Source organism: Monopterus albus, unplaced genomic scaffold, assembly GCF_001952655.1.
Source record: "Monopterus albus unplaced genomic scaffold, M_albus_1.0 scaffold91.1, whole genome shotgun sequence".
Classification (NCBI taxonomy): domain Eukaryota; kingdom Metazoa; phylum Chordata; class Actinopteri; order Synbranchiformes; family Synbranchidae; genus Monopterus; species Monopterus albus.
The window spans coordinates 698,216-714,262 of record NW_018127971.1 but is presented as its reverse complement, the minus strand read 5'-3'; the positions used below and the strand labels follow the sequence as shown (position 1 = coordinate 714,262).

At 42.1% G+C, this 16,047-nt stretch overlaps 1 protein-coding gene across 6 annotated transcripts in view; it reads left to right on the top strand.

Annotated features, from left to right (window-relative positions):
- Positions 1-16,047, top strand: part of zbtb46 (zinc finger and BTB domain containing 46) — a 52,002-nt gene that overhangs the window by 9,927 nt on the left and 26,028 nt on the right. For 4 of the 6 annotated variants that reach the window (XM_020608131.1, XM_020608127.1, XM_020608126.1 and 1 more), the window contains exons 2-3: positions 10,407-10,629; positions 10,794-11,721. In XM_020608131.1, coding sequence (XP_020463787.1) covers positions 10,407-10,629; positions 10,794-11,721 — 1,151 coding nt within the window. The remainder of the gene's footprint in view (positions 1-10,406; positions 10,630-10,793; positions 11,722-16,047) is intronic. The other 2 variants (XM_020608128.1, XM_020608130.1) reach the window with 1 other exon arrangement.

Sequence of the window (16,047 nt, the reverse complement as noted above, 5' to 3'; positions counted from 1 at the left end):
ACGTTTTTGAGCCCATCCATAGCTTTATCTGTCACTATCACTTTAGCCACAAGCCATTTGGTGCTTTACAAAACACAACAAGAGATTTGCCAAATAACAAAAATTTAGGGAAATGGCAAAGGAATGTAAAATTCATTTTTTCCCCCCAAATTTGGTCTACACTGAGTAGGTTTTATATTTTTGTTTTACAGCCTTACTCATTGATGACCAGAAGTGAAATAGCTGAGATCTGGTTCAGCCAGGAAGCAATTTGAGCAGTCACTCAAAATATCAGTGATAATTCTTCATTGTATACAAAATTATGAATAACTCGATTACATTAAAGTGTGTGGACAACCTGCTCTACATGGCATCTGGAGCTGTCTTAGTAAAGGTTAGGTCGTTGGCTTCCTCAGATGGGAAATCCTCAGCTTATAATGATATTTATGTGTTTTTGGCTGGATGGGAGTAAGTCCCAGCATCCAGCTTCCAAGACCTTGTAGAAAATGTTTTTGGAAGAGAGGAGACTGTTGTAGTAAATGACATAATTCTGAGATGTGATATTCAACCATTACATATACTGTAGGCATCATACTTTTGTGTGTGTGTAGTACAATTACTCATAGTTTAACTAGAAAGTCTGTTTGTAATATCTCTTGAATGCAGTATGGATATTTATGTTAACATTTGTCTTTGATTTCTCTACAGCCTCTGTGATTGACTGCTCACGTAGGACACTATTCTAGCAACGCTGCAGTGATATAATCTAAAAATGCAAACATAACCTCAACTTGATTTTTAACAAGACATTTAGAGGTTAATATGAAGAGATTGTGCCCTACTAACCCCGAATAGGAAAGCAAAAGAAAAACTACACTGTATATCTGTGACCAGTACAAAAAAACAAAACAAAAAAACCTTACATAATACACAAAGTTCCCAGAAGTCAGGGACTTATCTTACCATTAGATAGTGTCACACCTTAAAACTCCATGATATCAGGGGTTTGTACATGAGCAGATGAGTCTCCCAAACATCGGAATGCAAAACTGGGTTTTGCATCAGGAGATCATGTAAGGTGATGTGGTCATTGTCACATGAGCCCCCTCCTCTGCCTCCAGCACCATTTTTTTTTTTCAAACAAGTAGCTCCTTCCTGTCATAGAATTAAAGCCTGAGTAATTATGAGAAAGTGAGAAAGTACAGCCATACATTTGTTAAACTGATGCAGTTCTAAGGTGATTAATGACAGAGCAGTGAAGGTAATAAGTAAAACTGAACAAATATTCCTCTTGGAGCATAATATAGTTATCAATCAAGACACAATCTACATCACAGCAGGGAGAACTTGTTTTTACACTAAACTTTAGTCTGTAGTACACCACCAATCAGACGTTTGCACACACTTTCCCACTGAATTGAATGGGAAAGTGTCCAAACCTCTGACTGGTAAGATTTGCTGGTCGTTTGACATTTGAAGAACACCTCCTAACTTATCAGGGCTCCACCCATTTGTATAAGTGGACAGTCTTGGCTACTCTTTCTGTTAACAGCAGCATGTTCCCAACAAAGACTGTGTCTAACTATATTCCTTCACCTGTCCTCTCCTCCCCCAGTTTCTGTCTTTCACATCCTCCCTTCACTTTTCTTCTCCCATTATTTCCTCCCTTTGCTCCACTCCTTTATTTCCTGCTCTTGTCTCTCCCTGTCCTCTCACACACCCCCTCCCGTATAGCCCTCTTTCGTTGTCTTCCTCATTTGCCCCTCTTCGTTCTTTTCATTTTGGGTTCTCCGACAGTGGTAATGAGATGTTTCATTATTTGCATTTCACAGCTTTTAATAGAGAGAGAATTTAGGCTAAGCCCCGGGTCGTCAGTCACGGAGTTACCATGGGAAACATCGCAGGCTTAGGGGCCTAGAGAGAAAGCTAGCCCAGAAACTCCACACACGTATGCACAAGTGTGAAAGTGGAAGAAAGACATAATAAGACAAACAGAGAGATGGGTAGATGGGGTGAGATAAGCATTTCTTGTGCTTTATTTGGCAGATAGATGGGGTGAGATAAGCATTTCTCGTGCTTTATTAGGCAGCTCTTCAGATAAGATCACTGACACTTTATAGGTCATTGGAGGAACAAGAGAAGTTGACACTTAGTCCTTAAAGAACAACATCTTAGAGTCACACCTCTTTTTCTGGTCACTTCTACAGTGAGGAACAGAAGTATTTGAACACCCTGCGATTTTGCAAGTTCTCCCACTTAGAAATCATGGAGGGGTCCGAAATTCACATTGTAGGTGCATTCCCACTCTGGGAGACAGAATTAAAAAAAAATTTCAGGAAATCACATTGTATGATTTTTAAAGAATTTATTTGTCTTGCACTGCTGAACATAAGTATTTGAACACCTGAGAAACAGCAAGAATTCTGGCGCTCAAAGACCTGTTACTGTGCCTTGAAAAAGTCCACCTCTACTCCACTCATTAATCTAAATTAGTAGCACCTGTCTGAGCTCTTTAAAGACACCTGTCCACCCCACAGTCAGTCAGACGCCAACTACTACCATGGGCAAGACCAAAGAGCTGTCAAAAGACACCAGAGACAAAATTGTGGACCTCCACAAGGCTGGAAAGGGCTACGGGGCAATTGCCAAGCAGCTTGGTGAAAACAGATCAACTGTTGGAGCAATTGTTAGAAAATGGAAGAGGCTAAAGACGACTGTCAATCTCCCTCGGACTGGGGCGCCATGCAAGATCTCACCTCGTGGGGTATCACTGATGATAAGAAAGGTGAGGAATCAGCCCAGAACTACAAGGGAGGAGCTGGTCAATGACATGAAGAGAGCTGGGACCACAGTTTCAAAGGTCACTGTCGGTAGAACACTACGCCGTCATGGTTTCAAATCATGCATTGCACAGAAGGTTCCCCTGCTCAAGTCATCACATGTCCAGGCCCGTCTGAAGTTTGCCAAAGACCATCTGGATGATCCAGAGGAGGCATGGGAGAAAGTCATGTGGTCAGATGAGACCAAAGTAGAACTTTTTGGTCTAAACTTCACTCGTCGTGTTGGGAGGGAAAAGAAGGATGAGTTGCATCCCAAGAACACCATCCCTACTGTGAAGCATGGGGGTAGTAACATCATACTTTGGGGGTGCTTTTCTGCGAAGGGGACAGGACATCTGCACTGTATTAAGGAGAGGATGAATGGGGCCATTTATGGTGAGATTTTGAGCAACAACCTCCTTCCCTCAGTCAGAGCATTGAAGATGGGTCGTGGCTGGGTCTTCCAACATGACAACGACCCGAAGCACACAGCCAGGATAACCAAGGAGTGGCTCCGTAAGAAGCATATCAAGGTTCTGGAGTGGCCTAGTAGAGGTGGACTTTTTCAAGGCACAGTAACAGGTCTTTGAGAGCCAGAATTCTTGCTGTTTCTCAGGTGTTCAAATACTTATGTTCAGCAGTGAAAGACAAATAAATTCTTTAAAAATCATACAATGTGATTTCCTGAAATTTTTTTTATAATTCTGTCTCTCAGAGTGGGAATGCACCTACAATGTGAATTTCAGACCCCTCCATGATTTCTAAGTGGGAGAACTTGCAAAATCGCAGGGTGTTCAAATACTTCTGTTCCTCACTGTAGGATGATGCCCGTCCATCCTTACTTTGACTAGATTTCCATGAGATCACTCTTAAGCTTAACACCTGTGCGGCTAAAGGACAAAGTGTCAGAGAAAGGCTGGAGCTGCTGAACTGTATGCATTTGTGTCATACGCTGGACTCATGTCATAAGCTGGTGGCTTATAGAGGCAGATCTTTTGGCAGGTACACCAAATGTGAACATAATAAAAGCAGAAAAAAGCATGATGAGCAGTGTGGAGGTCTTCAGACCTAGATGAAGAGGGTTTGGGTTTTTTTTTTCTCTTCAGTCAGTGCATGCAGGGTGGGACTGAAGGGATGAAGAGTTAGGATGAAGCAAATAGTGCTAACTCTCACTAAGCCTCCTGGATCCTCTTTGGTCCCTCTCCACATGACATGGCTATCCTTCTTTGAGTCAATCGCTTCCTCCACCTTGGGTCCTTGGATGCTGGCCAGAGAAACAGAGGACAGACAGAGAAAGGAAGAGCAAGGTGGAGGTGCAAATTGTGTCATGATTAGAGCTGGTGGGGAAGGTAGAGAAAATAAATCTGGACAGATGGAGAGTGTGTGATAAAAGAAACAAGGGGAGATATGAAAGAGTCAGAGATGAAATGTGAGACAACCATGAACAGTAGTTTATTTTCAACAGAAAATAAAGGACAAAGAACCTAAGAGTGAGCCATTCACAGTTAATAGCTCTGTTGTGTTATTTTTTTTCTAATTGTAGCTTGCATGCCTGCCTGCGTCTGGCTGTGTGTGTGTGTCTGTGTATATGTGTCATGTGCACATGTGTGTGTTATTTTTATCCATGCCTGCCTTGCTGATGGGCTGCCACCCCGGCTTGTCCCGGAAGGCTGCCAGCTCGGTCGGATTGGGGATTAACCCCGGGATAATGGCCTTGATGCCCAGTTGAGTGGAAGCAAAGCTGTTTAAAAAATATTGGCTGCCTGAGCCACTCTCCTCTTTCTTCCTGTCTCCCTCTCGTTCTCTCCTCGGTGTCTATATTCCTAGCCTTTTTGTCTCTGTGATTCTGCTCTATCAGTTTTCTCTGTTTTTCACTCTTCTTCACCTCTCTTGTTCTCCAGCTCTGCCTTCCTTTTCTTACTTTTCACGTCGCTCCATTTCTGGGTAACCTCATTCCCTGTTCACAATGATCCCTTATAGGGCCTCATTTTGCAAATGTTCAGTAACATATTTTCCCTTGTTATATAGAAAAATGTCCACTTGCAAACAAACCAGTGTTCTTCCTGTGCCATTTTAATGTGTCATACATACAGTAGTAGCATATCATGTCAAATGTTTTCTTAATATCTTCTTCTTGAAGCTAGCATCATTTATTTCAATTTGTTTTGAAAGCTTTACATAATGCATAATTCATTCAGTGCAGACCTGCCAACCTGTTTGCCTTTTCCATAGAACTGGGCTGCTATGATGTGATAGCGCTAGTGTGCTGGTGCAAGTTACTGCTAGAAAATATGCAAAAAGGAATGTGTTGCTTTTTTAGCCTAACTGATAAAAAAATTTGTACTGTAGCTGAGGCATGAAGCTGGGATGGATGACAACATAAATGCCAACTGTTGGCTACTGAATCCCAACTTGATGTCCCCTCCTCCCTGCACTTCACATTCATTTACTTCTTCAAGCTCTGGCCAGTTTTACTGCATCCTCCCTGCTGATTTCCAACTCCAGCGCCAAGATAAGAGTCGGACTGTGAAACCGAGGGAATTCACTGCTAACAAAGGATCCTTTTAATGTAGAAATGCAACGAGCTGATCATGTAAATTGTATAGATATTAAGTCATTCTCTTTATTATTGCTCTTAAAACTTATTCAAACCTGCTGCTGGAAACAGTACTGATGAGAAAAATACAATCAAAACAAGTAAAGCTATGGGCCATAAACCCAAAACAAGCAGAAAGATGCTGAAACATCTGTAGCATTGAGAAAAACTACATTTGATACTGTAGTGACCTCTTCCAACGGTGTTTGTTTATTATCTGTGGGTTTGTCACTGCAAGTCTCCCCTAATATGAGATATGCTAATATGAAAAATGCATTAGTATAGATATGCAAAGACAAAAAAAATGGTATCATTAATCTTAAATGCACCTACATGTTCGTTTTTTTTTTGTTTTTTTTGTTTTTTTTTGTAGCACATGCACATTAGCAGAAACAATTTGGCTGCAATTTAAAAAAGTTAAAAAAAAAAAAAAAAACTGTCAGTCATTATCACTTTTTATGTATCAGCTTTATTTATTTATTTATTTTACCACTCATATGAAGGCTGTGTGAACTCCTTGTTCACTCACCCACGTGCTCGTCTAGCCGTCATTTTATCAAATAATAATGAGCAGAATTGTTAGGCTGCATCTGTTGTCCAGAGAGCTACAGTTTGAATATAGAATGATTCGTTGAGACCGGCAGATTTGCAAGCAGCACACTGGCCACTAAATGATAATTTTGCCTGTCCAATTGGAAATCCCTTAATTCAGAAAATATAACAGCAAGTATATGAATCTGCTCGGGTAGTGCTGACATGCCCATGAAGGACCCTGCAGGACCTTGTACCTTGCAAGAATGTTAACAAGGAATGAATCAACAGACAGGTTTTGCCAAAGAGAGTGTGCTCCATGTGAATTTTAGCCGCTAAAATATGTTGTGTAATCATGTATTATCACCCTGTGCGAATGTTTCACATGTACATCTTCATCCAGTGAGATGTCTGAATACCTTGTGAAATCACAACATAGGCCCAGTGTGAAAGCTGTTAAACCCAGCACAAAGAAAGTATCTGTCTGCCTTTTGATCCGGAAGGACCTTACACCCGTCTCTTCTCGGCCCTGTGCGGTCAAGGTGGCAGAAAAGAGGCTTGAAGGGACAGGCTGCATTAGGAGAAAGACAAGAAGGAGAGAGCCCCGGTCTCTCACTCCATCACACGTCTCATCTCATCTGTCTGGGGCCTAAAGTGACTTTTCTATGATGCGACCGGGACAAACAGGGTGTGATGCCATGACGGCTCTGCTGAGATGTGACCATGCTTTTTTTTTTTTTAATTCTTGCACGTGGCTGTGTATTTAGGGGCAGGGGCTGGGTGTGGGTGTGTTTTGAGGGGAACACGGCTCTGGATTGTGTGCGTTTGGTACCATGGAGCGTGGGTTAAGGGGGACGGTCACTTTTAATTTGGCCTCAGAAGGGCGACGGACTCGGAGCTCCGTTGGCATGCTTTACTGAAACTATCATCTCTGACCACAAATAAGTGCTCACAGACTGTCAGCCTGCCTTTTGATGTCTTCTTCTATGCTTTTTTTTTTTTTTTTTATTTCATTTTGGAATGAAAAGCTTTTTTTTTCTGTTCTGTGACATCCTGAAAGCAGGCTTTAGTTTCTTCAGCCTTGGTGAGACTGCTAATGCTTTGGGTGAGACACAAATGTCTCTGCCTTCTTTCTTTAGTTGATTGTGTGACAAGCTCATTTTACCTTACTTTCCTAAGTGTATATTTGGGAAAAAAAAGGTGTGCTGTAAATCAAGGCTGTACTCACATGATAGAGGGAGTGGGTTTTGGTGCTGCTGATGGTCTAAGCTCCTGGGATAAGATGGAGAAGCTCTTGGAAGGAGTGAAAAGCCAGGGTGAACACTGGAGAATTGCTGTTTCTGTACTGCAGTCGGGGTAGCACTGGGATTGGTTCCTATGGAAATGGGGTCTTTGATTGGAGGGAATCAGACACGATGATATTTAGCTAGGCAAACAAAGTTTAGAGGTCAAAGCACAGTCCTTTAAAGTTCCTCTTCTCTGCCTAACTACTAACTCAGAATGTCTGTTGAAGCAATAAATCTGATTAGACCTCTCCCTCTTTGTTTCTATCAGCCTGTTGTTGTTGTTGTTTAACCCTCCACTGAGCATTGTTTTTTAATTTGAGGCACCATTTAACATGTATTTAGGTGCAGTCCTAGCCACACGTTCACATCACATACGCACAAACTAACACTTGGTTAAAAAACTTTAGTACTCACTCAGAAACACAGCCTCCTGTATCAGAGCGCGGCACCACACTGACATTATCATTAGTGCTTTGGATGTGCTTTACCACGCAGAATGGAAAGTTGCCCTGATGAACTTTAGTCCCAGTTACCAGACTTTATTCACACACACTGGGTTATATGCTTATAGATGGTATTAAATTTTTGAGGGTTTATAAAACTACATTAAATTAAGGGCACCTAAATTACAATACAACATTTTCTCACTTCTATTAGTGGGTATCCATGCAAATACGTCTGAGATATATGTCCGATATTTCTGCTTCCACCCCATTAAACTCGAGGTGAATGGACTTCTGCTAGGACTGCAAGTAATTATTTTCATCACTGATTATTTGATTAATCTGGAAATGTATACAGATTAATCATTTTGTCTATGAAAGGTGAAAGAAAAGTGAGAAATGCCTGTTGGAATTTGTGATGTCTTACAAAGTTGTTTTTTGTAATACGACCCTTTAATGCATCGCTGTAGCTGACATTAGCATGTTGCTCATTTGCTTGTGTGCTTGTAAGTGGTGTTCCTCACTGATACTAGGAACTTGAAAATGGTAACAGATGGAAATGGAGAGTTGGAGATGCATGAATGCTACACTCGAGCCACGGCAGTCTTATACCAGCTGCTGATTTGATATATCTGGCTTTCCTTCACTGCTCCCTCTGTGCTACAGTGCATGGTCACTGCTGACCAGTGTGTGCTGTACAGTGACCCTGTATTCCACCATTCACATTGGCTCGAAGAAATGAAAAATAACAGGGTATTGAGGTATTTATCAGTGAATAAATAACTTTATTTTATGTGCCTCAGAGAGGGGGACCTATCTTATAGATTGGCCTACACAATTGAATATGCCAGTGGCCCTGAGAGCAGAAGAGCAGAGAAAGAAGGAAAGGGAGTTACTGCGTCTTTAAAACCGCTCGTTTTGCCTCTAAAGGTGAGTGGTGAAGACTCTCAATACTTCATCAGGGCAACACAGACAAGAAAGATAGATTATCTCAAAGTTATACTGCCAATACATTTTTTTGTATTAAGAAATAAATGAGCTAGAGGATAAAAACCTTTGCATCAAAACGTTCCTGCCTCCTCACAATTCTTTCAATGACTTAAAGGAAGCATGGTCAAAGTGAAAGGTTCTGAGTCAGCCGTGCATTGATCAGATGTGGGATGCTTTTTTTTTTTCTTGAACAAGAGAGCCTTTAGCAGTTGTCACATCACTCCATCCACTCGTCCACTGCCATTCATAGGAGGTGTGTTTGTCCAAGTGGATTTATCTGATCTTACAAGCCATCAGGTTGAGCAGAGCTTTGCTAAACATGACCTGAAGTGTGCCGGCCCCCGAGCAAACGCTGCTGTCACCTTGGCCAACCCGAGCTGTCATCTCTCGGAATGGCCCATGAGAGCTGACAGCCGTGGCGTTCCCAAAACAAATCACTGCTGTGTTTGGTAACACCCTGCGTCCCCACGATTTAGCCCTAACCGAGACAAGAACAGGAGCGGCGGCTGCTAATGCTTTGGCTAATGCACTGCCTGACTTTGTGTGTGTGTTCATCTTCTGTTTCTTCTTTTTGTGTGTTTTAGTAGGTTTGTCTTTGCTAGGGCATATGTGGGCTTTCTCTCAAGTTGAATAGTTGAGCAATGTTCACATCTCCCTTTGTCACCATCTGCCTTCCTTTAGCTGTGGCCTTCACTTGTATCCCTTCTGTCTTGTGTGAACTCAAAATGTTATTTAACCTGTACAAAAAAAAAAAAAAAAAAAATACAGGCAGTAATGGTTTATCTACACTCAAGTCAAAATCCACTTATATTTTAGTTCAATATTTGTGAGGTCAAAAGTAAAGATGCTTTATAGACTAATGGATTGTAAAATTTCAAATCTTTCTCATGCTTTTATTTTGCAAGAGCAACAATACACCATTGTCCCTGTAACATCACTATACATCAGTGGATTCTGCCAGTGAATAGTGAAAGTGGGACCTACATTCGGCAGCTTGACAAATGGCCATTACGGGTCTGTTCTCTGTAGTTTTCAGAAAAACTTTGTGCGCACAACCTCGACTGAACTATGCGAGATTAGAAACACTGAGGTGAAAGGTCCAGAGTGAATTTTTGTCTCATCTAGACAATAGTCACACTTGCGATGAGATGAAAAAAAATTAAGAAAATGAGGCAGTGTTTATTGATAAATTTAAGTGGTCTGTACTAAATGAGGTGTTTTTCTCCCTCTCAGCTGTTTTGATAAAGTGCTATGCTTTTTAACTGACATTTTTAATGAGCGTAGACACACTCTGTCACACACACCCACACCCACACACACACACATGAACCTGTCAGACATGGTTTAAACACAGGTTTTAGACTATTTGTTATTGGGCTGTTTTTAGACATCAAACTGCTGCAGATGAGATGTGGTTTCTATTGATGTCATTGTTTTTATGTTGCAGTCATTACTGAGATATTCTTACTCCAGCTTGTCTTTAAAGAAGTGTTGCAGCTACATTTGCTTATTGAATGTACACACACACATTCAAATGAAACCATTGTTTTAAGAAAGGGGTTGGTATAATACTGTGGCTATGTCCATGTTTATGTAGGAACTTAAAGGAGAAATGTCTGAATAAGTTGCCTGAACTCATGCTATTTTTCCTAGATTTCATTACTCCGGTATCTTTCTGCTCCTGTACATTCAGTTGTTCAGTATACTTAAAATAGTTTGATGTGCCCTTTTGATTTCATGTCATTCTTTTTGCATTTCCCAGCAGACATTTGGAGGAGAGGTTTTGTTCAGCTACACAGATGAACAACAGGAAGGAGGACATGGAGATCTCATCTCACTACCGTCAGCTCCTCAGAGAGCTCAATGAACAGAGGCAGCACGGCATCCTCTGCGACGCCTGTGTCATTGTGGATGGAAAGATCTTCAAGGCCCATAAGAACGTCCTCCTGGGCTCCTCACGCTACTTCAAGACTCTTTACTGCCAGGTAAGGGACTGCTACACTGGGGGAATCAGGGCAGGATATTTGGTCATCTACCTGTTTTTCTCTCTTATTTAATTTTTTGTGTGTTGATGCCATAAGCAATGCCATAAATAGTCTAAATAAACAAGACAATGCTGCTGTGAATACTCCTTCTCTTCTCCCTTCAGGTTAAAAAAGGGGCAGAACCTCACCACCAGACCACTGTCACTCACCTGGACATCGTCACGGCGACAGGCTTCAAAGCCATCCTGGACTTCATGTACTCTGCACACCTTGCTCTCACCAGTAAGAACGTGATTGAGGTCATGTCAGCTGCCAGCTACCTGCAGATGACAGACATTGTCCAGGCCTGCCACAGCTTCATCAAGGCTGCGCTGGACATCAGCATCCGCTCTGAAATGGCTGATGAGCTGGCTGACTTTGAAATGGGAGCTGTTGCGGCTGCTGGCATTGGTGGTGGAGGTGGAGGAGGAGTTGCTCTAGCGGGAGCAGGGGGTGTTGCAGGAGGAGCAGGTTTAGGAGGAGGAGGGGGAGGGATAGTAGGCATGGCTTCTGAAGCCCTGGCCTCTATCATGTCTGGTCGCAGCACCTCTCCTTGGCTGGCTCGCCGCACCAGCCCGGCCAACTCTTCTGGGGACTCGGCCCTCGCCCGCTGCCATGAGGGAGGCAGCACGTATGGCAAGGAGGACCAAGACCCCCCCAAGAGCCATGAGAGCCAGGAGGAAGCTTTGCACGACTCCCAACCTGCCTGGCCGCATGACTACAGGCCTGTCACTGTCAAAGAGGAACAGGTGTCCCCCGCCTCCTCCTCTCATCCCCGGGACACTCTCAGGGGGGCAGCTCAGAGCCAGGGAGAGCAAGGGCTGGGGGCCACTGCTGGAGGAGGTGGAGAGGGACCCTGGCCACCAATGTCAGGGTCAGGGCGAAGGAAGAACAGGAAGAACAAGGACACGGTCAGACATATTACCCAGCAGGCTGAGAGGAACTGGGACAGAGAGCGGGACAGGGAGAGAGACAGGGACAGTAGACCTGGATCTCCTCTGCCCTCCATGCTGGCTGTAGCTGGATGGAACTACAGTGGACAGGACATCCCGGGTAAGGCTGCCAAACCCACTTCTTATACTGTTTACTGTCTCCAGACTTAAGTGGAAAGTGCCCCTGCATATTTTTAAGTAATACATGTATAGACAAAACTGTAACAAAACAGTAGATTTGGGTCATCAGCAGCCACAAATAAAGTACACCCTGTGTTTTCAGGTCCAAATATTGTTGATTTGTTGGACAGATTAAAGTACACCTTCTAACCAGTAGAGCAGCAGTAGTTCTGTGAAACTGATCAAACTCTTTGTTGAATTCTGTGTGGATATTTCAGTGCATGTCTGCCATCCACACAGTTTGCTAGTATAAACGACCTCTTTTCCTCCTCCGGGGTTGACATTAGCGAGCTTCTACACTTAGCGTGTTGGGCCTAAAATGATGATCTCAAATCTTGGAGGTGTCAGGTGAAGCCTGGGTAAATGCAAATGGTTATTACATTCCTCTTTTTCCTGCATTTTATGGAACACACACTCCCACATAAACAAGCAAATGCATACAAAAACACACTGAAGATTCATTTTGTGAAAGCCTCTCTTGATCCTGAGTCTTACAGAATTGTTTAGTGAATTATTTTACACATAAACTAATACATAAAAACACTTGCCTATGTTTGTGTGTTTGTGTGTCTGTGTGTGCGCTGTGGGGCCCAAGGCGTCGATAGGTAGATCATTAAAAGTAAGAGAAGCTAATCCTGGGCGCATTAAGGGAGTTGGCTGTAAAATGGGCACACACGTCGCGCAGCGAAAGAAAACAGGATAATTGAATTGACCTGGGTCACTGCACGGATTACCAGCGCGTCCTCACCATCCCAGGCTCCTCCCTCTCTCTCTGGGGTTTAGGGAAGCACCTTTGAGAAAGTGTGAGTGGAGGAAAAAGGGAGAGAGCTTGGGCAATGAGGGGGGTAATGGGGGAGACAAAAAAAAGGAAAGGCAGAGAGCACAGAGCATCTATACAGGCTTATGAGAGCTTGTCTGTTTAGCTCAAAGTCTTGCAAGAGTCCCAGATTTTGTGACCTGCAGTCAGACCTTATAACAGTGCCCAAGTACTTTGTGCTGAGCTTCAGTCACACACACATACATACACTCAGTTGCATGCTTTGGTACTATGGTAGAAGATGAAGTTTAAGCCTGGCTATGGTGAAGCAGTCATTACTGAGAGAGGTGTTTCCTCACCTAAAGGTTAGAGGAAGTCTAGTGTTGCTGCTGGTGTAGACTCACCTGGTTCCAGCCAGAAAGACACAATTTATCCCACATTCAAATGAGGTTCAGCACAGGGCTCACAATGGAGAGAGCTGGGGAAGGAGGAAATGAGAGTCTTTGTATCCTGAGATTATCAACTATTTGGGCTGGCCTTACCATTTAGCAGTAAAATATCATGCTCGCAGTGGACTGACATTATGTTTAAAAGTAGTCCTATGTGACAGACTGGATGTATTTCACCGTGGTGTGTCCATTCAGTTTGTAGGAGGTGGAATCTGTGTGTCGAGCGAAGGTTGTGGGGATAGTTGAACAGGTTTAGTCAGGTCACTATCACCCTGGGAGGGAGATGGTGTGATATTTTGTTCATGGGAATGCTTTTCTACTTTTACCACGGAGTGTCTGTTAGTTTTTACAGTGAAAAACCTGTGAGGACATTTGCAGTGTCAGGGTCAAAAATACACAGGCTCTCTATAGGCTTAGGAGAATTTGTCTGCTTAAGTCTCCTTAAGTCCAGGATTTTGTCACCTGTAGTAGAAAATCCAAAGCAGATCCACTGCAAAGGCATAAGAAAGGGTCAACAAATTAGAAAGTGATTCCACAGCATTGCACGGTCGGCCAGAAAAGAGAGATGTACGACACAATGCATATTACAATAATTCTGTCTAATAATAGCTATATAACATATAAAAGAACTTGAAAGTGAATAAAAACAAACTTAGTAAACAAATATAAAAATTACAATATAACTGTGATCTCTCCAAATAGAACGAGCCCTGACTTCATGGTGTGTATAATGGCAAAGCTTATTATTTGATTCATTAGGCGATGAAATGCATTCATCTCTCATTCATTACTTTACTATTACTTTAGCTTTGTGAGACAAGTGTGTCTAGCAAACAGTGACCTACGCAGATCAGAGTAAAACAAAAAAATCTTGAGACGCCAGAACTTGCAGCGTTCGCTTGATAAATGATGTAAATGATTTATCCACTAAATACAAAACAAGCTATTTAAGTGTCTGCTGAAAATGTTCGACATCCTGAGTTGTCACAGCAGGAGAAGCGCACGTGTAAACAATAAGACTAACAGTGGTCCGGATCCATTAAGTGCCCCAGTAAGCCAGCAGCCACACAATATCAGACACACCTAATCAGATGCAGCCATCATTGATGTTATTAATTACACCTGTGCCTTTCCTGCAGTGCGCCATGTCAAGATGGCTGCTGTGAGTCAGCTCTCTTATTCATTAATCAGCACTATAATGAGTTCCTTTTGTTTAGGGTCAGCAGTTTGGGGTTATTTCTAAAATGACATGGCTGTTGCTGTGTGGTGAGGCTGTTGTACCATGAAGCCCAGTTGTTGGTTTCCATGAAGGGTTATGGTAGGTATAAAGGAGAAAGGGCACCTTCAGTCTGAGATTAGCTTAATTGCTTCATTCCTTATTGATGAGAAGTGCCTAGGCAAACACACACATCTCGCTCTCTGTCATTCAGCTGTGATCAGTGTATGTGCTTTACTATTAGAAATGCTTATGCTACATATAACACAGGGGCTGCCTGACAGGATTTTGCTGGATTATTTTGTAATATAGGGATAATGTAAAGATTCAGTGTATTAGCCATTTCAAAGCATTTGTATGAATATCTCGTGTGCCTGTGTTGACATAAAACGCTGCAGGAATTAGGATTTGTTTTCTTTAGATCCCCTTCCCTTGCAAACATCTGCTGTGTTCACTTGATGTCATTATTGAGACCACAAAGCGCCCAACTACTTCTTCTCCCTCTCTTGTTAATGCTTGATCTCACTCTCTCTTCTTACACTCACCTTGTCTGCTGACACAAATTTTACATCTGAATTAGGAAGAGAAAAAAAGCAGCACTGCTTGCAATCCAGTGATCACGTGCATATATTTTAATAAGGGACCGCTGCACTCTATTAGAAGTGACAATTTTGAGGAGGAGAGTTTAAAATAGTCTCTGTTTCGCCTGACTGCTTATGTTGTACACCTTTAAATAATTATCTGAAGTTATTTTTAGTTTGGCCCCGCTGCTTCTTCCAGACCTGGATTAAAAGCACCTGCCGATCAAAGAGAGAGTGGTTTAAAAATTGCAGTTAAGCTTGGGTAGATTCATCTTTGATGCATAGTGTCACATTTTATTTTTGTAATCCATGTAGTGCTGAAAGTTGATTCTCAATTTGGTCGATTAGCAAGAAAGTTAAACTGTCAACAGTTTTGACAGTTGATGATTTATCAGTCACTTATCAAGCAAAATTGTCAAACCTCTGCTGGTTTCAGCTTATCAAATATGAGGTTACTTCCTTTTATTTTGTTTAAATTGAAATGGAATATGTTTTTTTGTTGGGATTTTGACTGTGCAACACAAGCATTAGTAAACTGAGATGAGTATTTTTCAGTATTTTCAGATATTTTATAGACTAAACAATAAATCAGGGGATTAAAATGTAATCATTAGGCTAACTGATGAAGAAATCAGTTAGCAATTGGTTACATTTTGATGAAATACCATAACCACCACAGAATAATTAACATCTCATATGCTGTATTGCATCCTTGCTAAGATATGCCTGTCTTTACTACCACTGTCTTGTGGTCTTTACACTTATTCACTTCCTTTCAGACTCCAGACATCTTTTCTAAAGCACAATATATTAAGGCACATGAAAGTTATGATTAAGTTTTTCTTTTTCACCTAAGAGGCTGCATCATTGAAGTTGTATTTTCTTTACATTTGATGCTGTTGGTGTTGTTTTATTAAAGTAGCAGTTGTTTTGGATGCAGAATTCTTTCCCTCTGACACCTTCACTCTCAGGCTGAGAAGAAGCCTGAGCTGGTGAAAACATGGGCTAACAATTGATTTCTTTCCTACTTCCTTTCTACATGGGGCAAACACTAACTTGATCTTTATTCCACATAATAACAGCACTGGAAATACTTTTTTTGTTTGTTTTACTTGCTAGTATTAAACACACACACACACACACACACAGTGACCTTTTGTGGCAGCTTGGGGGATTTTGGCAATCCAGTACATGGCCGGTGTGATGTGTACACACACACACACACACACACACACAGCTTAGAGCATCTGATTATGTAGACATG